Source organism: Ictalurus furcatus, chromosome 23 (genome assembly GCF_023375685.1).
Source record: "Ictalurus furcatus strain D&B chromosome 23, Billie_1.0, whole genome shotgun sequence".
NCBI lineage: Eukaryota > Metazoa > Chordata > Actinopteri > Siluriformes > Ictaluridae > Ictalurus > Ictalurus furcatus.
Genome location: NC_071277.1, coordinates 13,205,834 through 13,232,059, shown reverse-complemented (window position 1 = coordinate 13,232,059; position 26,226 = coordinate 13,205,834). Strand labels below are relative to the sequence as shown.

The 26,226-nt window shown below is 38.9% G+C and overlaps 2 protein-coding genes across 3 annotated transcripts in view; one reads left to right on the top strand and one right to left on the bottom strand.

Annotated features, from left to right (window-relative positions):
- Positions 1-14,364, bottom strand: part of megf8 (multiple EGF-like-domains 8) — a 57,919-nt gene extending 43,555 nt beyond the window's left edge. Inside the window, exons 1-7 of one of the 2 annotated variants that reach the window (XM_053610905.1) lie at positions 13,818-14,364; positions 10,805-10,985; positions 9,438-9,601; positions 2,838-3,053; positions 2,293-2,473; positions 482-570; positions 167-380 (exon numbers count right to left, since the gene is read on the bottom strand). In XM_053610905.1, the coding sequence (XP_053466880.1) occupies positions 167-380; positions 482-570; positions 2,293-2,473; positions 2,838-3,053; positions 9,438-9,601; positions 10,805-10,985; positions 13,818-13,841 (1,069 nt within the window). In that variant the 5' untranslated portion in view covers positions 13,842-14,364. Of the gene's footprint in view, positions 1-166; positions 381-481; positions 571-2,292; positions 2,474-2,837; positions 3,054-9,437; positions 9,602-10,804; positions 11,315-13,817 lie in introns of those variants that run through there. The other variant, XM_053610904.1, reaches the window with a different exon arrangement.
- A 3,544-nt stretch (positions 14,365-17,908) lies between these two features.
- On the top strand, positions 17,909-24,083 carry trim35-28 (tripartite motif containing 35-28). Its single transcript, XM_053610907.1, has 6 exons — positions 17,909-18,573; positions 19,596-19,691; positions 19,805-20,035; positions 20,149-20,171; positions 20,261-20,382; positions 22,375-24,083. Exons 1-6 carry the CDS (start codon positions 18,151-18,153, stop codon positions 22,905-22,907), a joined length of 1,428 nt encoding a protein of 475 aa, XP_053466882.1. The 5' UTR covers positions 17,909-18,150; the 3' UTR covers positions 22,908-24,083.
- Positions 24,084-26,226: the final 2,143 nt, after the last annotated feature.

Genomic DNA, 26,226 nt, shown 5'->3' with positions numbered 1-26,226 from the left:
CCTGCTGGGCTAGCTAATGAATTTATCATTTGTCCACCCATACACAACCAGTGAATATACTGTACATACTGACCATGAAGCCATCTATTTTTTTCTTAAAGGCTTATTATGTGTTCTCTCACAGATATTAGACATCAACTCTCAGGTGCTGAAGGCTGTTACTTACCCCCAAACACATACAGATCATTGTCCACCAGAGCTGCTGCATGATTTGCTAGCCTGGGAGCACCTGGAGCATCTGACTGGCCTAGCTGTTGCCAATCATTTTGCTGTGGGCGGTACATCCAGACATCACTAGCCAGCGAGTGGTTAGAAAGCTCACCACCGTATATGACCATGTTACCCTGCCATTCCACTGCTGCATGAGAGTGTCTTGGGGCCTTGAGCAAGGAAAGACAGAGAGAAAACTCAAAGTAGATCAATAAACATGTATAAAAATCAATGCAACTGAAAAAGGCTAATTGAACAGAAAGCATCTTACAGGGGCAACGGAGTGTAACAACTTCTCCCACTGATTCGTTGAAAAGTCGTATTCCACAAGGTCTCCTAGTGCTTTGTTTAAGTCAAAACCTGAAAGGCAGAAAGACAATTCAGTGTGTCACCTGAAAGACAATTTTGTGGGTCACTGCTTAGATTAACAATAAATAAATTTAAACACAAAGACTAATGTAAGGTCTGTGGACAAACTCTACCTGATAAATATTAAAATGTCATCTTATGTTTCAAAAAAACAGATCTGGGGTCTAATTTATCAAATGCTCCATAAAACAAGCAGTAAATTGGTGCGCAAAATGCGCCAATTTATTACATTTAAATCACACGATGGCCATTGATAAATCCCACACATTTTAAATTGATGTGCTTGTGCATGGCCACACTCACTTGCATAAAGAAATGCCCTCAAATACCTATATATGGTGATATAGTGTGCTTTTTAACTTCCCTTCAAAAAGTATAGTAGCCTGCTTGTTTCAGATGACATGGAACATGCCAAAACGTTTAAGATGAACTTCACTGACAATGAAGTAAAGATGAAGTAGAGCGAAACAAAAATGGTGTATTTCGCACATTTACAAGTGTCTAATTTGCTCATCTAATAAATAAATAAATAAGATTTTAAAATATAAAATGTGTGTGTGCATTCTATTTCCCCAATTGCTTGAAACACTGCGATGGTAAGAAAATGAATTTTTTTCTGTCCGTTCCAGTTGTGGTTTTGGAAATGAAATATATTGCAGTGCGAGAGATATTAATGAAGGTAAGCTGCGTCATCATTCAACTCGTAGTTGGTTGGGAAATGCCAGTACCGTCTCCAAATTCTCTTTGGAATGTACCCATAGCTAAAAGCCCTAGAATAGAGATCAACTAAAATTGCACTGGGCAAACGAAATCAACCGAGGATCGACTTCTCACTCTTCTCACTCTCAGCATAGAGTTTCCAGTGGTGCTAAAAAGACATTCCCTCCTCAAAGCTACATGAACCAAGTCTTCAAACGAACCATAATCCTAATCAATCTTTAAGCATTCCTTTTAAACAATTTTACTTTACATTGCATCTGTGTCATCTGTCTGTATTTTATGAGCACTGAACTCAGTAATTACACTGTCAATTATGATGATATATTACAGTGCGTGATATAGATGCTCCACGTAGTCAGCGTACCTGCTCTTGCACTTTTCTACCACTAGGGGTTTTTGCATACACATGTTCAGGAGTGTACTGAAATATACACTCACCATCCACTTTATTAGGAACACCTGTACATTCATGCACTTATCTACTCAGCCAATCATGTGGCAGCAGTGCAATGCAAAGCATCATGCAGATACAGGTAAAGATATAGGTTATTTTCCACATCAAACATCAGAATGAAGAAAAAGTATGATCTCTGTGACTTGGCATGGATGTTGGTACCAGAACGTCTGGTTTGAGTGTTTCAGAAACTGCTGATCTCCTGGGAGTTTCACACTTAACAGCCTCTAGAGTTGCCTCTAACAATGTGTATGCATGATTGATAAATGAGGCCCCTGATCACAAGCAATTTTTTAAATTTGAAAGATTTTCTCATTGGTGATTGATTGCTAGATTCGCATATAGATTATCTGGCAAAAAAGTCACGTCCCTGTTTTCCGAATTCCATAATGTTCGCCTCACATTAGAAAATAAATCTTCAGTACGACAAAATCCATCTCATGGATTAGCATGTTATAACCGTTACAAATATTCACCTAAGTGAACTTATGTAACCTTTAAAAATAAACATCCCTGCTTAATTCTATGTATTCTCTCACCTCCGAACATGTAGAAGGTTCTGGTGGAGGACAGGTAGACACCGCCTGATGCAGTCCGTGGAGAAAATCTCACATCCCTGGTGTTCACCTCCCACCACTGTCCCACACCACTGTTATCATGCAGGCCAAGCTGACAGCTCTGCCCCACAAAGCCAGAACTGCATAAGCAATGGTCTCCCTTCTGAGAGGACAGCGAGAGAAAACTCATGTTAAATGAGACTCAGAAACTAGTCTTACTTCGATTTCATTAAATATCAAGGACATTGAAACTGACATCCTGAAATATAATAAACATAATATTTGCTGCCTCACTATACCAAGCCAGGATAACACCCAACATGTAATTTTAGGATATGTAAAGTAATGCATACAACTCATCAGGAGGAAAACTAAATAGGACCTGTAACAGAATTCAATTTTCAGTTGCTGTAAAATAACAAAAAAAATTATATAATAAATTAAAAGTCTTTCATCAAAACTTTTAAATCAAAACTGGAAATTGAAAATATCACTGCCTACATCACAAATTTGCAACAAAAAACCACCTTATCACAGTGCCCATGTCCATGTTGTGTGCAGTCTGTGGAGCAGACAGGCAAGGAACAGTCTGGCCCTCCCCAACCCTGGTGGCACTGACAGCGAGATGAGCCTACATCACAGCGCCCATGACCTCCGCAGTCCCCAGGGCACAGCGAGAATGTGTAGGTGGCATTGAAGCCTAGCAGGTTGTAGTTGGCATCACTGAAGAGGTGAAGCAGCATCTGAAAGAAGAAAATCAAAGGCAAGAAGCTGAAAGAAGAGTAGAAAACTTTATAATTCATTAAACTGTCTTCAGTAACCCCTTTGTCTTAACCACTTTGTTAGGACCATGATGTCCTAGAGCTTATCCTGAGGGACACAACCAGGATGGGACGCCAGTCCTTCACCCACATGAACACAGGGAGAACCAGCAAAACTCCTCAAAGAACCCGGGAGCTGTAAGGTCACAATGCTACCCACTGTGCCACAACTTGTGGGTGTCCCAAAAGTCTCCATACAGAAAGAAAATTAACACATTTTAGCAAAATGTCTTCATAAGCCATCTATTTATAAACTAACTATCATACTTAGTTTATATCATACATTTCATATTTTTTTCCAGATAGCCTTTAAGAATGCCTTTGACAAAAGAAGAACGTATTAAAATCATTCTCATGGCTGGATCAGGAAGCTGTTGCGATGCACTTTAACAGGAAATATGGCAAGCACCTCACACATGACACTGTTGTCAAACTTATAACTAATTCAAAAAGAAAGGATGTGTTGCAGACCAACCAAGAATGTGAACATCCACTGACGACGGCACAAATGACATGGTGCTCGTGTATATACAGGGCCCTCCACTAATATTGGCACCTTTGGTAAATATGAGCAAAGAAGGCTGTGAAAAATTGTCTTTACTGATTAACCTTTTGATATTTTGTTTAAAAAAATATCATCATAAAATACTCTGCTGTCATGGATATCAAACAATTGCAAACAAAACACAGGTTTATCCCAAAAAAATAATCTTTGTTAAATATAGGTGTGCAACAAGTATTGGCACCCTTTTAGTCAATACTTTGTGCTACATCCCTTTGCCAAGATAACAGCTCGGAGTCTTCTCCTATAATGCCTGATGAGGTTGGAGAATACATGGCAAGGGATCAGAGACCATTCCTCCATACAGAATCTCTCCAGATCCTTCAAATTTTGAGGTCCATGTTGGTAGAATCTCCTCTTCAGTTCACCCCACAGGGTTTCTATGGGTTTCAGGTCAGGGGACTGGGATGGCCATGGCAGGACCTTGAGTTTGTGGTCAGTAAACCATTTTTGTGTTGATTTGGATTCATGTTTTAGATCATTGTCCTGCTGAAAGAGCCAACCACTGCCCATTTTAAGCTTTCTGGCAGAGGCAGTCAGGTTTTCATTTAATATATGTTGATATTTAACAGTGTCCATGATGCCATGTATCCTAACAAAATGTCCAGGTCCTCTGGCAGAAAAACAGCCCCAAAACATTAAAGAGCCACCACCATATTTAACCATGGGCATGAGGTACTTTTCCATATGGCTACCTCTCTGTGTGTGCCAAAACCACCTCTGGTGTTTATTGCTAAAGAGCTCTATTTTGGTTTCATCTGACCATAGAACCCGATCCCATTTGAAGTTCCAGTAGTGTCTGGCAAAAAGAAGATGCTTGAGTTTGTTTTTGGATGAGAGTAGAGGCGTTTTTCTTGAAACCCTTCCAAACTACTTGTGGTGATGTAGGTGACCGGATTGTAGTTTTGGAGAATTTCTGACCCCAAGACCCTAACTTCTACAATTCTCCAGCTGTGATTCTTGGAGATTTTTTGGCCACTCGAACCATCCTCTTCACAGTGCGTTGAGACAATATAGACACACGTCCAATTCCAGGTTGATTCATAACATTTCCAGTTGACTGGAACTTCTTAATTATTGCCTTGATGGCGAAATCGGCATTTTTGATGCTTTTGATATGTTCTTATAGCCACTTCCCATTTTGTTAAGCTCAACAACCTTTTGCTGCACATCACAGCTATATTCCTTGGTCTTACCCATTGTTATGAATGACTAAGGGAATCAGAACTACCATAGAGAGGCCATAAATGCATACTTTAAAGTGAAATATATGTACTAAGGCTGAATCACAAGTCAAATCCACACCCTTTTAATATTCAATTATACTACAAGCAAAAACACACAGTCAATGTTTTGGAAACAGGTCCAATAGGAGTAAATTATCTTGTTCTTATTTTTTAACAGACATTTATACTGTGGTATAAGAAGAATAAAACATTCCAGAGCATGCTGGTATTGGAAAATAATCAACTTCACAACACCCCATCACTGATTATTTTCCTATAACATCACGTTGTGTTTTATGCCTATATATTTTAAATGCATATATTCCTGCTAAAAAGCAGGAACCTTCTTTATGCTTGTCAGCGGGTTTAACTGCACTTGCCAACTTATTAGCCTTTTTTTTTCCCCAATATGTTTTAGAATAGAGCATAACGGCTACTTAACTGACACCGAACCAGAGTTAAAAAGTTCTATGTAGACTTCTTGTGTCCTCTAAAGGTTTTGAATAGAATTAGCCAAAATGACAATGTTGTATACTAATGAGAGGACTAAGTAACTTATACCCAGATTGCACTCTTCACCATGTAATCTAATCTGAAGCACACCTCTTCGATTCACATTTCTGCGATTGTAAATCAAGATCAATGGTCACTGGGCCCTTTGAAACATTTATCAACTGATAAGGTGTCCAAAATAAGAAATCCATGCTAATAAACAACCAAGGTTTTGTGTAAGCCTTTGTACCAATGCCAATGCCTCATGAAGCTGTTTCATTAGCATTATTTTATTTACTTATATAACTCAATGCAGCATTATGTTCAGCAATACAGAAGAAGAAAGCACAGTTAAATAGAACTGTGTACATTTCTGGAGTAGGGAATGGAGAACCAATGTACAATGTCTATACTGCACATTCACACAATTAAATGCTTCAAACGTGTCCATGCACTGAGCGAAGTAGAAGTATAACTGTGGAAAACGTAAAAATCACCACAGTGCTTTAAACTAGATATACAATATACAGGCAGCAACTACCCCTGCCTGGAATTGTATTCTATTTCCTTTTCTAACACAATGTTTAAAACCCACCCTGAATGACTTGCATACCAATATTTATAGGGATGCACCGAAATGACAATTCTTGGCCGAAGCGAAACCGAATATAATGAAAAACTTGGCTGAAAGCCAATGGCCGAATACCGAACACGTTTTTTTTCGCATTTTTTCCATTTATTTTACCATTTTTTTCACCATTGCTTAAATTAAATAGTCAAAATGTGCTTTTTACTATTTTGTTTTGCTTTTCAAAGAAAAAAATCAATTACAAAAACTACAATTTCAAAATATTTATTTTTGAAATAACACTGAATTTTTTTCTAATTCCAGCAGGCATAGGCTACCAACAAAGCACAATATAACTTTAAATAAATAAATGAGTAAAATAAAAATATTTTTAGGTGGTCATCTTTGAGCCCCCCATGAATAGCCCAAGTTAGGCCTATACCTGACTGCTGAAAGAATATAACACTCTGTAGCCTACAGCAAAAACATGCATTAAAAAGTGCATTGACAAGAGTGCAAAAAATGGTTCTATACGGCTGATAATATGGGGGATATATATACCGCTCGCGTCCCTGTACACCTCGCGGAGTATTATAGTAGATATAGTATAGTTAGATACGTTGTTAACGTTATGTTCCTTGATGGATTTAGTTAGTTTAAACGATAGATTAGTTCATTTAGTCCCCGCTGGTTTTTCCGCTCCCAGTCCATAGTACTAGTTCATATTTCTTGTTTTGTGTTTTGACCCTGTTTTCTGTGACCGCGACTTTGATTCCTGCTTTGCCCCGTTTATGCCCGTTTGCCGATCGCCCGACCCTCTGCCTGTTTTGACTACGTTTTTTGGATTACGATGTGGATTTGTCTGCCTGCCCTTAAATAAATACGTCTTTACCTGCTTCCGTACTCTACTCCCTTACGTCTCGCGACGTGACAGAATACTCTGGAACAGAAACGAAACAAACGCACGTGTCCACAGTAAACAATGTCACGGTTGTCAACATCCGAAGAGCATGCTCTCGTGCATGCGTGCACCCCCTCATCTCTCCGAGCGCGCTGCCGGAAGTGGAGGTCATGAAATTTGCACGTCTCACTCTGGTTGCTAGGCTATTTGGCGCGTCATCAAACGCGTCATTGTTCGGTCAAATTTATTATTTTCGGTTGCCAAACATTCAGTGCATCCCTAAATATTTATAATTAATATTCAACAGTGTCCAAAACTTATTTTAACAAATTCCTAAGTTTACTTTTTTCTTGTCTCTATACTCAGCTCATATTGATCAGCTTTCAAAGCTTCAACTTTCATACGAATAGTACAGTCTTCCATCAAAGCCATCGTGCTGATCAGCTCACAGATCGTTAACTTGCCAAGAGCGCTGTTGACCACACCCCCCAGCTCAGCGCAACTGTGTCGCATACCTGCACTGCATTCTGGAACTTTGAGTCCAGGGTTTGCGGTCTATGTTGGATTTCTCATTAATATGACACTGAAAGTTGCTGGAAAATGGTGAGTGAGAAAAGAAGTTCTTGTTCTTTTAAGAGAGAAACCTGACTGTTATCAATTATATTTAAGATTGTTTAATGTTTTCTCCAATTAAACACCACTAGCACTAACAACACTAGCAATTTCCCCATGACCAAACACGAGCAATAACTTATCGTACGAACCATGAAAATACAGCAGCAAGCAACAAATCAGTACCAGACTCACTAATAACTTCAGAAAAAATTTCAATAGACATATTTAATGTGTTTCAATGTGGACTTTACTGGAAGTTAAATCTAGCTGGCTACCTGATTTAGGACAAAACTGTAAATAAAAGGTATGGGACTGAATTTCCATTATCATTCTATACAAAACAACTGACCAACAATCCCCAATGCTTTATCTGTTCATTAAGCAGCACTGATTCAGTAATCTAGAAGGGGTGTAATGATATACTCAGCTCACAATTCGATACGTATCACGATACGATACACATCACGATATTTTGAACAAAATTAAAAAATTAAACTGAAATTCAAATAACATTTATTTCCAAAATATTAACAATCTTCAATAACTTTCTTTGGTGTACATAAAACTTACAATATTTCCAAATTTAATTTAACCAGTTCAAGCGATTTCTGTGAATGCAGTGAATGTACGCGTGACACAGGTGCAGAATAGGTCGTGTGTTGGTAGCTCAACCAATAGCTTGTTTGCACATGACGTCACGTCACTGCGTTGCTGTGGTGCAAAATGCAGATGGAGGGCACGAAGTGATTTTCTACATAGAAAGCACTATCATAAACTCAAAATGCCTATGTTTTGCGTCGTTTATGGTTGCTCAAATCGATCAAACCTAGAAACCACAAGCAGCTTTTATCGTGTACCAAAAGTTGTTGTTCATAAGGGGGGAAAAAAATGCAAGAAACTGACTGAAAAATGCAGGAATAAGTGGCTTGAAAACCTGCGTCTGCGGTCGGGAGGAGCCGACATCGGATAATGCTCATGTGTGCAGTGACCACTTTTATTACAGTTAATACAACTTACATATGCTATGTTTGTTTTGTTAGTTGCTTCCATACTTTGTAAAGTTAAAGTAATTGGTTCGCGATGATAAATGCCTTTAGTGTCGTTTCGGCGGACCTTTGAGGGTGGTTAACCTAATAACGTAAAGTAAACGACCGTAACGCTAACATCAAGAGGTGCAGCAGCGTTGAATGTTTGTCGCTAGGTTTATTCACAGGACAAAAAAAAGAAATGCCACTCACCCAGGTGAAAACCAAACTTTAATCATTGTGGAGCACCTTGTTACCGAGGTCACTGACCCAACCACTAACAAATTAGTTGTATGCCTCCAACTTTTGTATGCTTTCATTTGTTTTCTGGAGTAGAAGGATGTCTGGAGGGCAAGGTAGTTTCTTATATCTACTGCCTCGATGGCAGGCAAGTATTTCAATTCAGTAGGAAAAAATCCGCTCCTCTTCATAACAAAGGATCTCGTGTGATTTTCTGTTTATACCTTTCTCTTGTAATAGTATCTAAATCGGTACAGTAAGGACTTTCCTCAATCTCGTCCATTCTGCTTTTCACTTCCTGCCCATCATCTGAATTTCGCACATCATCAGAATCAAGTGACTGCAAACAAGCTACAGGATAAAACAGTGTCATATCAAATAAAATTTAAAAATACCCATAACTCTATGATAACATTTTTGCATCGTGATATATTGTACTACGATATATCGTTACACCCCTATTATCCAGAAAATTTTTGTAGATTTTTCAATTATTTAGATGACATTTTTTAATGCTTGAACATACTGTCAACTTTGTGCACAGAGCAATGAGACAGAGACCAGAGAGTTCTGTAAAGTAAAGAAATAGAACAAGTGCATTATCTCACAATTCCACCAAAAAACAGCAGTCCTTGGTGTAGTAAGAAATTCTGCATGTTGCCTTTATTTTAACTCACCTTGCCAGATCTTGCCTCTATCGGCTGGGGTAGGGTGTTGCCACTCAGACTTGCGAGGAGGGGACTTTGATAGGAGTCTCCATCATACACAAACAGGTAATCATAGGTGCATTCTGTGTCCATGAATGTGAAGTTGAGCACAATGCGATAATTGCTGCCAGGAGCTGAAAACAGGATTTGTATTGTTTTCAATCATTTCATGCCATACTTAACAACTCAACGGTCAGCACTGTTACACCATTTGACTTCTGGGCTAGGGGTGTTACGGTCTTTTACTGTGTGAACTGTTCACGGTATGACAACCTAGTCTAAAATTTATCAAAGTGCTAACAATTAAAGGAAAAATTCATTATGAAATCTTTGTACAAACCTGTCTTTCCATATCCTTGTGTGTATGTGTATATATATATATATATATATATATATATATATATATATATATATATATATATATATATATATATATGTGTGTGTGTGTGTGTGTGTGTGTGTATATATATATATATATATACACACATACACACAAGGATATGGAAAGACAGGTTTGTACAAAGATTTCATGTACGTATATATATATATACATATATATGTATATATATATATACGTACATGAAATCTTTGTACAAACCTGTCTTTCCATATCCTTGTGTGTGTGTGTGTATATATATATATATATATATACACACATACACACAAGGATATGGAAAGACAGGTTTGTACAAAGATTTCATGTACGTATATATATATATACATATATATGTATATGTGTATATATATATATATATATATATATATATATATATATATATATATATATATATATATATATATAAAACAAAACTGAACTAAAGAAAACAAACAGCCTATTGCTCCTCTAATACATATACATGTCTGACAAATCAACATGCTCCCAATTTTGATTCTAAACAGTCCAGGGAAATACCTTAATGACTCATTCTTTGAAGAGAACTGCTGTAAGAACTGTTGTGAAGTAATACATGTGACGTAAGATACAGTGGGGGAAATAAGCATTGAACGAGTCAACATTTTTTTTAGTAAATATATTTCCAATGAGGCTATTCACATGAAATTTTCACCAGACATCAGTGTTAACTCAAGAAACACGGAAATATAAAGAATTCACAACATTAAAGTCTATAAATAAAGTTATGTGTAATAAAGTGGATTGGCATAGGAAAAAAATATTGAACACGCTAAGAAAAAGCAGTTCTTTCATGTTATCATTATTGAGGTAAAGTTAATCCACGCTATGCCTTTTCTACTGTTCAACGATTATGCTAATTGCTCCAGATGCACCCCTGGCGGATATAAGCGGTTGATTCAATTCACTTTCCTTTGACACTCACCTGTGATGAGCCATTCACAGTTGCCATTCACGGAGTAGTTTCCTGGGCCGTCTGTAACGTAGCCCGGTGGCCCTCGCAAAATTTGCCTATGGCCCTTACAATCTCCTGCCCAGCATCCAGGGGCCAGAAAAAGCAGAAACAGGAAAAGGGCAGGCACAGCCAAACCCATCCTCTCCCTCATCTGCATGTGATGGAGGAAAACAGTGGGAGTTGGAGATCTTTCTTGCTCACAGGCCAAGAGCTTTGATAGAGAATGTGAAAAAGCTTGCAGGTGCCAAAACATATTCTAGTATTTGGAGTTCAAAAATGCATATACAATACAATACAATAAGATGTATGATGAACACTGTGTGGCGTTTATAACATTATAACCACATTTTATGCTGTTAAATATATGTAAAATACTACAACAGTGATACCAGTTACCAATCTCTCACTTTTCTGCAAATACGACATTACTTAGGAACTCGACACCTCAACATGCAGTGATGATGTATTCATAGAAATCATCACCAGGCTCAATACAGCAGACTTGGGAGGAAGAATTTGTGGGATATAAAAATATATTATTTTAATATATTTTGAAAATAGCCCACAGTTTTCCTCTTTTTCTTTAAAAAACTACATAAATTACATCCAAGTATTTCACAGTTTTGCGTAAAGTGTTCCACAGATATAGGGAGGCTATGCAATCATTTTCTTAAATGACTCTTGTGTAAGCACTTTTGAAGCCTTTCAATTAATTATTTATCAAGAAAGAGATCAGTCCAGAGCCTCTGACTGCCTAATTCGGTAGATCTGAGGCAGTAGCCCACATTATGGGCTAGAAAACTGATTTTATAACACTGGAAATCAGAAATAGTCCCAACTTTGGAGATGTAGCTCATAGACTTTGGGATTGTTTTAAGACTACATAACCTCCAAAAAACAAAAAGTAGAACCATTTAGGTGTTTATACTGTATATATCTGTTGTGTGCAGATGTTGCATTTATACTACACTGTAGTGTGTACAGATGTTGCGTTTATACTGTATAAATCAGTTGCGTGCAGATGTTGCATTTATAATGTATAAATCAGTTGAGTGCAGATGTTGCATTTATATACACTGTAGTGCGTTCAGATGCTGTGTTTATACTGTATACATAAGTTGCATGCAGATGTTGCATTTATACTGTATAAATCAGTTGTGTGCAAATGTATTTATATACACTAGTACGTGCAGATGCTGCGTTTATACTGTATAAATCAGTTGCGTGCAGATGTTGCATTTATATACACTGTAGTGCGTGCAGATGTTGTGTTTATACTGTAACCAGTTGCGTGCAGATGTTGCATTTATAGACACTAGTGCATGCAAATGTTGCGTTTATACTGCATAAATCAGTTGTGTGCAGATGTTGCGTTTATATACACTAGTGCGTGCAGATGTTGCGTTTATATACACTAGTGCGTGCCGATGTTGCGTTTATATACACTAGTGCGTGCCGATGTTGCGTTTATATACGCTAGGGCGTGCCGATGTCGCGTTTATATACACTGTAGTGTGTGCAGATGTTGCGTTTATACTGTATAAATCAGTTGCGTGCAGATGTTGTGTTTATACTGTATAAATGAGTTGCGTGCAGATGTTGCATTTATACTGTATAAATCAGTTGCGTGCAGATGTTGCATTTATACTGTATAAATCAGTTGTGTGCAGATGTTGCATTTATATATATTAGTGCGGGCAGATGTTGCATTTATATATACTAGTGCATGCAGATGTTGCATTTATATACACTAGTATGTGCAGATGTTGCGTTTATATACACTAGTGCGTGCCGATGTTGCGTTTATATATCCAAGAGCGTGCCGATGTTGCGTTTATATATACAAGAGCGTGCAGATGTTGCGTTTATATACACTAGTGCGTGCAGATGTTGCGTTTATATACACTGTAGTGTGCGCAGATGTATTTATATACACTGTAGTGTGTGCAGATGTTGCGTTTATACTGTATAAATCAGTTGCGTGCAGATGTTGCGTTTATACTGTATAAATCAGTTGTGTGCAGATGTTGCGTTTATACTGTATAAATCAGTTGCGTGCAGATGTTGCGTTTATACTGTATAAATCAGTTGCGTGCAGACGTTGCGTTTATACTGCATAAATCAGTTGCGTGCAGATGTTGCGTTTATATACACTGTAGTGCATGCAGGTGTTGCGTTTATACTGCATAAATCAGTTGCGTGCAGATGTTGCATTTATACTGTATAAATCAGTTGCGTGCAGATGCTGCATTTATATACACTGTAGTGCGTGCAGGTGTTAAGTTTATACTGTAATCAGTTGCGTGCAGATGTTGCATTTATAGACACTAGTGCATGCAGATGTTGCGTTTATACTGCATAAATCAGTTGCGTGCAGATGTTGCGTTTATACTGTATAAATCAGTTGTGTGCAAATGTTGCATTTATATATACTAGTGCGGGCAGATGTTGCATTTATATATACTAGTGCGGGCAGATGTTGCATTTATATACACCAGTGCGTGCAGATGTTGCGTTTATACTCTATAAATCAGTTGCGTGCAGATGTTTATTGGCTTTAGATTTTATTAGGTTGTATCATTCCTCCAACAAACCATATTTTAACTTACTCAAAAATTAGACCAATTTTTGGTCCTTTTTGTCAGTGAATTAGATCATTTAGTATTTACTGAATGAAACTGACCAATGCTATGAGCGAGCCCAGAGAAGAGTTAACGGCTGTTCAGGAAGGTTAGTTTACATTAAGCTTGCTAGCTAGCTTGCTAACGTGCGAGACGAATATAAAACCCTCGTCGTCGTATTTTAGTCAGGGTTTCATTAACCTAATTCCAAAAACCGAGTCTTTTTTAACGAATAAACGCAGCCCTCCGGTTAGCATTAACAAAGCAACACAATACGCTAACGTCGCACATTGTTGTTATTATTTATCCAGCTAGCCACATCTACCTTAACAACACGAACACTGTGGTTCCGGTTAACTTACCAGAGCCCGGAGCTTTATCTCCATCTTTCATAAGTACACATATGCTGATGGGTTACATTCTGGAATAATAGTAAGACTACACATCCACAGAAGTCCTCCAGGAGCTGAGCTGTTATTGTTGTGGCTGTGTGTAGCTCCAGCCAGGCGGACAGGGGAAGTGAGACAGCGCTGCTGCCCAGACGGCGGCCTTTAATAAAAATAATTTTAAAAACCTCCTCTTGAAGTTTAGCTTAGCTAGCAGCCGTGAAATGTCTCCACTTTTCTGGATTCACGACGGGAAAATAGAGCGTAAATAATAACAATCGTTGACGAAGGCTGCACAAAAATATTATCACAGTTCTCCGCACACCTACTTCAACTCGACAACGGCGTTAAAAACCGTTCAGGCTTTAAACGAAATTAGCAACACTAGCCTTGATTGTGTTTCCAGAGACCCCCAACTACAGCATCACTGGTTACAGACAAGGACGCATAAAAAGAGTCCCTGCATCGCTTCTACTCAGAAATATCAGTACCATATCGGGGAAAAGAGAAGAAAAGAAAGACAGAAATTAATTAAATTGAATGATAAAAAAGCACAAGCAGTATTTCAAAATGTCAAAATTTTTTTCACAGTTCAAAAAAGCCCCTAACCAAACTAATTCACATAATTATTTCCACAATAAATAAATTTTGAAAATAGATTTTTATTTAAAGTAACAATATTAACACACTTGTGAATACATGTTAAGGGGTATAAGGTATATAATTGATAACATCAATAAATAAATGCACACAAATGTAGTCTTATATGCCCTCCAGAATAAGTGGCACCTGAAAGTGTTTTTTTCCATTTCAATTTGTGATGCAAATAGAGTTTTTTCTTGTTTTGGTGTTTTTCTTCACAACTCCCGCAATGTTTCTGTCATCAGCTGTTTTCCTTGGCCGAACCATTCAGTGTCTGCTGCTCAGTACACCAGTGGTTTCTTTCTTTTTCAGGACATTACAAATTGTTGTACTTCCTATGCCCAATGTTTGTGCAATGTCCCTGATTGATTTTCTCTCTTTTCTCAGCTTAAAAACAGCTGGCTTTTCTCCCATAGACAGCTCTCATTGTATGTTCCAGTTTTAATAGCTGATAATGGGAAATTAATGGAATTTAAAATTACATCAAGTTTAATCAATTCCATTGAATTCCCAAGCATTAATAAAGTTTATACTAGAATGTAAAGTATACAGTGCATTTCATATGTATTCCCTCCTTTGAACTTTTCCACATTTTGTACTTTGGCATAACCTGGAATTGAAATGGAATTAATTTGTATTTCTACCACTTGTTTAACATATTAAGTTTTATTGTTGATGTAGTTTATAGTTTTAAGTTGGGGTTTTATTGTGGGGCCGAGGTTAATTAAACAAAAAAAAGCAGACATTTGTTGGTTCTTGGTCAATACTTACAGCTGCAAGTCTTTTGGGATATATTACTATTAGCTTTGCAGAGCTGGATCCTTATAGTTTTGCCTGTTCTTGGCAAAATTGCTTCAGCTCAGTCAGGTTAGACTGAGGTTGATGGTTTACAGCAATTTTCAAGTCTCGTCACAGTCACTCTCAACGATTTACAGTGGTTGAGGATGAGGGATTCAGGGGGCTCATCCATGCCCTGAACCCTTCCTGCATACTCCCAACCAGGTGAGTATGAATACTCCATTACCATTACTTTTTTGTTGTGTTCTTTAGGCTTTAAATAAAATGGTGGCTTCAAAATATGAAGAAGCAAGGAGAAGGCCAAGGCCCAGATGGAAAACGCTACAACTGTGTCTCTAACATCAGATATGTGGACTTCAATTAACATGGATACATATCTCGCCATTACCAGCCATTATACTGATGACAGTGATAAGCTGACCATGGTTTTGTTGGAGGTTGAAAAGTTCCCAAATAGACACACAGCTGAAAATATGGCCTTGGTGAAAAAGAATGTTATGGAGGAGTGGGCAATCAAGGCCAAAGTGAAGTGCCTTGTCACAGATGCAGCAGCAAACACGATCGCTTGTGCAAGAATTTTGCAAGTGAGACATTCAGTTTGCATTGCACATGCCCTAAACACCATGGCTAAAAAATCCTGTGATCAGGTTCCTACTCTCTGTGACATCCGGAACAAAGCGAAGAAAGTGGTCACCTATTTTTGAAACAGCGCCTCCGCTAGAGAAATGTTAACCCAGATGCAACAGGAGATGCACCGACCAGTTCTTAAACTGGTCAGTAAAGTGGAAACACACTGGAACAGCTATTTTCACATGCTTCAACACCTGTAAGATGAAAGACAAACTTTGGGGGCATCCCTTGCTTCGCTTAAAGCTGATGTCACACCACTTCATGCACAGGAGTATGAAGCCTTAGAGCAAATCCTATGTGTTCTCTCCCTATTCCACCAGGCCACAGTAGAGTCTGAGGAAAAACAAGTGTCTGGCTCCAAAGTCATTCCTTTATTGAAAATGATTCACCATTCTTTACAGGGTGAACAAATCAGGTATTTATTTGTATTTATTTAGACTACTCCTTAACAAAAGTAATCAATGTTTTGGGAATTACTTTTTTGCAGCTTTGAGTAACTCATTTTGTATTCCATAGATTAACCATGGACATCTCAAAGGAATTAACTGAAAACCTCATCAAGAGTCTGAGGGGACATATCTGGAATATGGAGTCGCTCAGCATAATCACCATGGCAACTTTGCTTTTACCAAGGTTTAAAACCTTGGGTTTCCTCAACCAAAATAAAATGACAGGCTGTCAAATGGCTAAAAGCAGAATGTACAAATGTCATCAGGGCCGAAGATGAAAGCCCATCGATATCAACAAGCACTCGGTCAACAGAACCACCATCCGCAGCTCAACAGCCTACACCAAGCTCAAGTATGTATTTATTAATTTGTTTTTTCAAAATATTTTTTTTTTATAGTTGATTGTTGGTGTGTGTTACAGTATATTCAGTCGCTGTACATGTACAGTAACTCCCATTCAAATTCTTGGACAGTGCTGTGGACCAGAGCAAACAAAGTTCAAATGCCACAGCTGATGCAATAGTAGAAGTTGAGAGATACCTTACAGAGACAAACATTCAAAGAGCTGAAGATCCACTAGAACACTGGAAAATATGTGTACTGTACACTCATCTATACACTTTGTCATTGCAGTTTCTTTGTACACTGGCCTCTTCTATACCATGTGAAAGAGTGTTCTCTAACGCAGGGGAAGTATTGTCAAAGAGGAGAAATAGACTCAAGCACAACACGGTCAAACACCTCTTATTTCTCAATAAAAATAATTTAAAACTTCATCCTCAACTTTCTGTCATTCCCTCGGTTACACAAGCACTATCAATGCCAAGTCTCATAAGCACATTTAATAACATTTAATTATCGTTTTATCCATGTCAAAATTAATGATTTTCATTCAAACTTATTCAACTCCATTTTTAAATATCCAGTCACACAAGTAATATTGTCACAAGAATACAAATATTGTCAGACAAAATACATACACAACTCTGTTAGTCATATATGTGTACATTATTCTTCTATTACATCATATTGAATTATATTAGTTCATACTGGCATTTATTGCAACACTTTAATGGGTAAAATAATTTATCAGAGGGAGAAATTCAACAAAGTCAACATGTTATGTGCTCTTATTTGTGCAGATAACATTGAAACTATCTCTGGAGTGTGGCGTTCCACAGGCTTTTGTCCGCTTTATTTTTCACTAACCACTAGATGGCGCTGTTACGACACTCCCGAAACTTTGAATCTTTTCCCGGAACAGTCAGGGGAAATTTGAGCTTTATGAGGCTTCATTTCCCTATTCCTACCGTGAATAAGCGAATGCCTTCAAACATCAATGAACTGAAACAATATTGTAAAGAAGAGTGGGCCAAAATGTCTCCAAAAAACGATTCTGTGGTAATCCTGTATCTAACAAAATGCACATACTTTTAGATACGGTATATTTCTAAATGTCACAAAATGTGCTATAATGTCGTGAAAAGCCATTTCACATCGGTCAGAGTCGCAAAGCAACAACAAAATGTGTGCGCATGCTCGGGAAGGGGACGCTGATTGGGTAAGCAAAGGAACAGGACGTGTAATACACGGAACTTCGAAATGTGGATATTTGCCGAAATTACGCTAGATACGGAAGCAAAAAAACAGTAATCTTTATCTTTTGAGATTCAAGCAGTGAGATTTTGAGCAGTGGTGTGTGGGAAAAAAAAACAGTAAACGTCCCTGCTTGTAGTTATTGGCGCTCAGCTGAAAGTGAAAATAAACGCAAGGTTTGTGTAAGTTCAAACATGGCGTCCGCGATGGACGAGGATATTACCGACAGACCGTCTCTTCTCGAGTCTGATCTGAGCTGTCCGGTGTGTAAGGACCTTTTCCAAGACCCCATGCTACTCTCATGCGGTCACAGCTTTTGCCAAGCGTGTCTGGAGTCCAGCTGGAAGCACAACCGCTCGAAGATGTGTCCCGTGTGTCGGAGAAACTGTGAAGGAGAGACTCCGATCCTGAACCGGGCCCTTAAAAGCACAGCCGAGTCTTTTCAGAAAGAGAGAGGATGGCGCGTTACCAGAGCTCCAGATGTGATCTGCGGCCTACACCTACGCGAGCTGCAGCTGTTCTGTGTTCATGATGAGGAGCCCATATGTGCGGAGTGTGTTAGCCTGCATTCCAGCCATGACGTCAGGCCTGTAGACCATGGAGTTAAATACTGCCAGGTTGACCAACTTCCTTTTATTTACACTAACTTACTGATTCCAGTGTACTCTTGGGCCCAATTGTGTCCTACATTTTGTATTTTGAATCTGTCCCAATTGTGCCATTTTCCTGGTATGGTTTGGGGACACTTGTCTTTTTAGAGCAGAGGTTCATGCATGTTCAAAAAGTCGTTGGAATGCACAGTTTAAGAAATCAAAAAAAGAACATACACAGAATAGATTCTATCTTATTTCATATCAACAGAAATTGTCTTTGCCAATGGCACCAAAAACTAATGGTTTATGTATATACACAAAATGTAGTCTATCAAATTAATGTATATATCTACAAAATACTACAAATTCTATCAAGAAAGTAGATGATCTGTGATTGGTCATTGGGACAATGGTGATCAGTGAGGAGAGCGTCTCAGTCAGACTTTACACACTGGTGGTGAGTCAACTGAACCTGCTATACAATAACCAATAACTGTTATGTGAGCTGGAGATCTGTGCAGGACAGTCATTAACATCTGATCAAAATACACTATATGGCCACACTATACACCCCAATCCCCACAGCCGTGCTCCAAAATCTAATGGAAAGCCTTCCTGGAAGAGATGAGTTTATAATAATAGCAAAGGAGTAAATCTGGAATGGGACGTTCAGAAGTCAGGTGTCCACATACCTTTGATCATATAGTGTAGGTACTGAAGTTCTTTTTTTATTTATTTATTTTTTTTTAATAAATGTTGCCAATTCAGACAATTGGCAACGTGGATCCTATGATGAAACGTTTCTATTCTGATGGGTGTTGTCTCTTCCAGGATGGAAATGACCCCATCCACAGGGTTCAGTGGGATACTGAACCATTTTATGAGTGTAAAAATGACATAAATCAATTGCTATGGCCTTCACAGTAATGCTAATAAAACACATATTTAATGCAAGCTCATTTCCTTCACCTTTGTGAAAGCACTTGTTGTAGGGAGTGTGTCGGCTCCCGGGCCTATAATGATTTAACCATGTGGTTTTGGTCTAGGAAATGCTTGACTTAAAAGTCAAGATACTTGCTGACAAATTGGAGTATTTTAAGAAGATGAAGAAACGATGCAACGAGACAATCGGTTATATTCAGGTAATTGATATTCGCCGTCAACTTTTACTGTCTTTGCTTTCAAACGCACAATCCTAATGCTGTTCGTGGTGTATGAGGAGACTTTTGAGAATATAAAACTTGTCACTTTACAGAGCCAGTCAGTGGAAGCAGAGAAGCAAATCAGACAGCTGTTTGAGAGGCTCCATAAGATTCTGAATGAAGAAGAAGCTTCCAGAATTACAGCCCTAAAGAAAGAAGAGGAACAGAAGAAAAAGATGCTGAATGAGAAGGTTGAAAGCATCAGCCGTGATATCACCTCTCTCACTGAGCTGATTCAGTCACTGAGGAAGGAGATGATTGCAGAGGATTTGGTTGTACTACAAGTATGGAATTTATGTATATAAATGGAAATTAGTGTTCATTAAGAACAGTATATGCCGTCTGAATTGACTTATCTTGGTTGCTGAATAATAAAAACAATTCTTTTTACTTCCAGAACTACCAGAATCTTAAACTTAGGTAAGTGTTGAGCTTATCCATCGTGCTTCAGAAGTTCATTTGAACTTGCAACATTGTGATTCTTCTTTGTGCTTCCTAATGTGTCCTAGAGCCCAGTGGACAGATGAACAATCCCAGAAGTTTCCTCCTGGAGCTCTCATCGATGTGGCCTTGCATGTTGGAGCACTGGATTACAAAGTTTGGGAGAGCATGCGGTCACAGATCAAATGCTGTAAGTGTGCCTTTTTGTGTGAGAATGCATGCCCTTAAAGGAAAAATCCACCCTGAATGACTTGCATATTAACCTTTATCATTAACACGTAATCTTTAATGTGTCCAAGATTTATTTTGCAATGAAATCATGAGTTGACATTTTCAGTCTAAACTCTTTTCATGGACATGTTGGACACATCTATTTGCTTAATGGTTACCTACATTACCCACAATTCTTACTGATGGTGGTGCCCGTGGTATACCCTCGCTTTATCTCTACCTTAAGAGAGCGATGCAGCAGTGCTTTAGTCCTTTAGTTTGTCTTTCTCTCCGCATCTATACAGTCTGCTCAAACCGATAAAGTTCCAAAGCTTCAACTTTAATGCTGATTCCACTATCAGTGACATTGTGCTTGCCATTTCATAGATCGCTAACTAGCCGAGTCGATTCTCTGCCATAACTGTGCAGCTGCATTGTATAGATGCATTGCATTCTGGAACTTTGAGTCCAGTGTTTGCTGTCTCCGCTACTCCTATATTGGATTTTTTATTAATATGACATTGAATGTTGCCCGAAAATGGTGAGTGAGGAAACCTTCTTGAAGGAGTAGCAAGAAATGTAGCACCAACCAACAAATTAGCACCAGGATCGTTAAGCACATCACAAATACATCGTACGGCCAAAAGTATGTGGACAGCTGACCTTCACACCTGTGTGTGATCCTTCCTAAAACCTGTGCCACAAAGTTGGAAGTTCCCAATTGTTTAAAATGTATCTGTGAGCTGTAGCATTAAGATTTCTCTAAGAGGCTCAAACATGTTCCAGCATGACCATTCCCCTGTGCGCAAGGTGAGCTCCATGAAGACATGGTTTGCCAAGGTTGGAGTGGAAGAACTCGAGTGTCCTGGACAGAGCCCTGACCTCAACCCAAAATCTCAAGCCAAAATCTAGTGGAAAGCCTTCTCAGATGACTGGAGGTTATTATAACAGCAAAGGGGAGTAAATCTGGAATGAGATGTTTAACAAGCAGACATATGGGTGTGCTGTATCTGGTGTCCACATACTTTTGGCTGTATAGTGTATTTCAATATAAAGAAATATATAAACACATTTAATGTGTTTCAGACTGGAGATTTTCCTTAACAAAAAAAAACAGCTAAAACTCATAACACCAGCTCTTTGTGTATTGGTATTGTATATGTTGTTTTGATTATTTTGTAGACATAAGAATATGACAATTAATAGATGCATGTCATATAGACATTCCTATACCCAGTCCATACAGGATTTCACTGAGTGTTTTTGTGATTGTTGTTGCCAAAAATGCTTGATTCTGCTGTGGCTTTAAAAAAAAAAATTATGATAAAGGGTTTTTTGTGGGGTTTTTTTTTTTTTGCGAGAAAGCCACTTGAATTGGCGAAATTGCAAATAAACTAAATTGTTTTGCATGGTCCTAAGCAGTGACTGTTGTTGGTAAATGAGATCTTTTAGCTGTACTCATGTTCGACACTCGTGAGTCGATGAGGGATTTGGCTGAATGCATTTTGTGACACATGATGCATCTTGGCCCAAACTGCTGAAACCGCAAAATCCTGGAGGGACTGAATACCTCTTTATACAATTATACCATTATCAGAGCTGTGATTATTGGCTGATATCCAATACTTGACATTTTTGCAGAAAACAAGCCACTTCTCTATAACTTATGTGAAACATCAGAGGTCCTGAGCATTCCATAGTAATAGAGAATGGAAAATGTCTTGTACTGGAGAAAAGACCACAGACACAGAGAGATCATACGAGATATCACGTAGACATGAACACACATTCAGATTCTAAGAAAAGTGGTAGCCTGCATTTGAATGTATACACTTCTTTTTTCTATTTACCTACCATTGCCTAAAAGCTAGTCTCCGATATAAGAATAAATGTATGCACTGATTTTACAACACAATGTTTAATTTGAGTCTGTAGACAAATTCAGTGTCTAAATCTCTTGTCTTCTCTGTAGTTCCAGTGCTGATGGATCCAAACACTGTTTCACCATGGCTCTCCATGTCCCCTGACTATGCAAGTGTGAAAGAGAGCACAGAGAGGCAATCAGTCCCAGACAACCCTGAGCGCTTTGACCCCTGTGTCTTTGTCCTGGGCTCAGAGGGTTTTGTGTCAGGTCGCCACCGCTGGGAGGTCAATGTAGGTGATAACCCAAAGTGGGTCCTCGGAGTGTGTAAAGAGTCTGTGGCCCGCAAGAGGAAGTTCACAGTGACTACATCAGGAGGCGTGTGGAGCATCGGCTTAAGTAAAGGCGTGTACAGCGGTCTGACTTCTCCTCGCACCACACTAACTGTGGCGAAGAGGCCAGAGACAATCAGGGTGAAAGTCAACATGGAAAAAGGAGAGGTGTCCTTCTGGGATGCAGACAGTGGGGCACACCTCATCACCTACAACGACACATTCCGTGGGAGGCTCTTCCCTCTCTTTGGCCCTGGGCTCCACAAAACTCCTATGGCTATCCAGCCTGCCAAACTCACCATCCATAAGTAGCAATGATATGCATGGGGGAGTAACGATACAGTGTGACATATCGTATTGTTGAATACATGGCTCTTGATTTGATATATTTGCATATTAAACAGAGTTCATATTGAATTGAATACCACTGCATCTGTGCCAACAACATCATGGAGATGACGACTCTCGCTCTCGCTCGCCCTTTTTCTCTCTGCTGCTTTACGATAGCATTTCCCAGTTGATCTGGGTTAAAGAAATTTGTGGGGCTATTGGGAAGTTTGTAGCTGCAAATATAAGACTTTGTATATTTCAGAATGCAGTACTTCAAAAAAAAAAAAAAAACAGCAGGGTTGCCAGGTTTGTGGATTTTAAAACAAAATTGGGATGGTTTTGAAACGACGTTGCAGGTGGAAAAATTAAGTCGGTGAAGGCACAAGGACTGAGAAAAAGAAGAAATAAGGTGGAACTGCACACCAGTGTAAGATTGACCACAGCACTACTGTTTAATTAGTCATGCTTAACCACTGTGTCAATATAAAGTTTCAGTGAATTTTATATTGTTGAATGTTCGAAAATGGCGCCTGTATCGAAAATGTCACATCAAGACGCCGCTGTATTGTATCGTATTTGGGTTTTGTGTATCGTTACCCCTGCAGGGTAAACATATTTTGTGTATATAAACATAAACAAGTGTGGTGTGGAAATGGCAAGAGAACTCTGTGAAAGATGGGGAAGTGGGTAAAAAGGGACTGGGGAGACTCACTACAGTTTTGGATGTGATACTGAGGCTATTCTTTGAGTATATTGTAAGCTTGGGAAGACTAAATCTAGAAAATATACCGGCATATTAATTTATCACAGAACTGGTCAAATATCTTACTAATTTGTTTCACTGGGTTGGAGTTATAAACATATGTTATTTATTCTTGGAGTCCTTAAAATTGTTTAAACTTCTATAAGCGATTGCCATTTAGCAAACTTACAACTTTCTTTATTTTATTTTCATTTTTTTGCTGGTAAATTTTATTTCCATAAATTGCTATAGCTGAAGTGTGAACGCATTCATGTTATTAATGTAATTCTAAAAAGCTGCTGACTTTTAAAGCTGAAAATATTTTGAATGTTCTGTTTAAAAAAAATCATTTTAGCTTGCATGCAAAGAATTCTCTTGGACGGCATCGGATGGAATAAAATTTATTTTTCACCTTGTCTATAATAAAAATTTAATTTCCATTCTATAATATAAAGCCAAACAACTGAGTAATATGATTTTATGTGTCATAAAATTGACTAGTAGGTAAACTGACCTGTATTACTTAATTATCAAAACAGTAAGCCAGAATTGTAATCCTTCATAAATAAGATGCCCTGCCTGCCCTCGCACTACAGCTGTAACCTACATCCCTACACTACACTCTAATAAGAGATGGAGAGTTTATTCTGTTTAAATTCATTCAGGTTGACTGTATTTATAGTGTTGCATTTCACAGGGCTGTCATGAGCGCAGTATACTATAAAGCCTAAAGCAGAGATGGCTAAATAAATCTATATTTGATTATTTGCTGGTTTGGATTCATTTGTTGTGATTACAGTTAGGAGGAAACTCTACAGGGTGTCCCAAAAGTCTCCATGCATAGAGGAAATTAACACTTTTTAGCAAAATGCTTTCAAAATTTTAGATCGACCTTAGGAATGCCTTTGACAAAAGAAGAACGTATTGAGATCATTCTTATGGCTGGATTGGGAAGCTGTCACAAGTTTTCAGAGGTCTTTATCAGGAAACATGGCAAGCACCTCACACTCGACACTGTGGCTAAGCTTATTAACAAATTCAAAAAGACAAAGCGTCCACAAACATCCACTGACAGCTGAAGTGGTCCTGGCGAACATAGTCCCCTATGTACAGAGATTTGTGGGACACCCTGTACATACAAGAATCTACAACAGGGGTATCCAGAGTCTGGCCCAGGGCCAAATGTGGGCCACAGCTTCTCTATTAAACCCAAGTTCTATCCTGGTGAAGCCCTTTAGAAATTAATCATAATAATAATAGTAATAATAATAATATATGCATGCACAAAAACACACTGAACAGAGTTTTTGGGGATTTTTTCAGGATAAATTACAACTTTGCTTGTTTTATGTACAGGTAGGATTAAATGCAGTTTTTCTATATTAATATTTGAAGATACTTTGAATGGAAAAAATTTTGTAGTGTGAGTTTGTGCTTAATTTATTAAGCTCCTTGGGATGAGAAGGAATGAGTGTTCTGGGAATTGCTGTCCATGTCGGCCATGTTTGTAGGCCGCAGTGCAGGTTGGGAAATGTAGTCACTGGTTTGCTGTGATATGACAGAACCCTCTCCCAAGGGCGCTTCTCCAGAAGCACCAAAATACACTCCCTCCCCCGGCAGTCCTGGCCCTCAGGGCAAAATGTCTTCACAGCCCCTCAGGTTCCAATGCAGGCATTGTCCGATAAGTAACAGGTTCCTCGAGGAGTAGACATGAGGCTGGGGCTGGTTCGCCAGGGTCATTAGGCAAGACCCAGGCTTGGGAGGTTGTGTCGTCAGCTTTAGACAGGTGCTTGACTTGGTGGGCCGTCTCGTCGGCCTTTCTTGAATATGGAGCAATGTTCTCAGCAGAGCAGGAAGGCAGAGCGATGTCCTCAGCAGAGCAGGAAGGCAGAGCCTCATCCTCATTGGAGCAGGAAGACGGAGGAGACATCATGCCAAGCTAGTAAGGAACACCCTACTGAGACTCAACTCTATGAAGCTTATCAGATCCCCCAGAGCCATACGACTGATTTTTTGGCTACCCTGAATATTTTCTCTTTGACTGCCAATTGCATTTTTTGAGCCTGGCGCACCCCAAGCCTGACCAGAGGCAGTGGCTAGGGTTCATACTCTCCCGGCTCGTTGGCCAAGCCCGCCAGTGGGCGGCGTGTCTGGCACGTACAGATTCCAAGGGTCTGCACAATGTAACTCAGTTTGTGGGACTATTAATAAAGGAGTTTGTGAATCCAGAGTACACCCCCAACCCGAATGAGTGTTCTGGGAATTGCAGTCCATGGTGGCCATGTTTGTAGGCCGCAGTGTAGGATGGGAAATGTAGTCACTGCTTTGCTGTGATATGACACTCAATAATGTCCCATTGAAACAAGTTCATATTACTGCGTCACATTCCATACCAGTATCTGAACCTGCAAACCAAAAATCTCTTCAGACTATCCATAACCAGCGACAGAGAGAGTAGCAGAGGCTTAGCAGTGATTTAGCAGCGACTTAGCAGTGACTTAGCAGTGACTTAGCATCGATTTAGCATCCATGCAGCAGCCACTTGGCAGCGATTTGGCA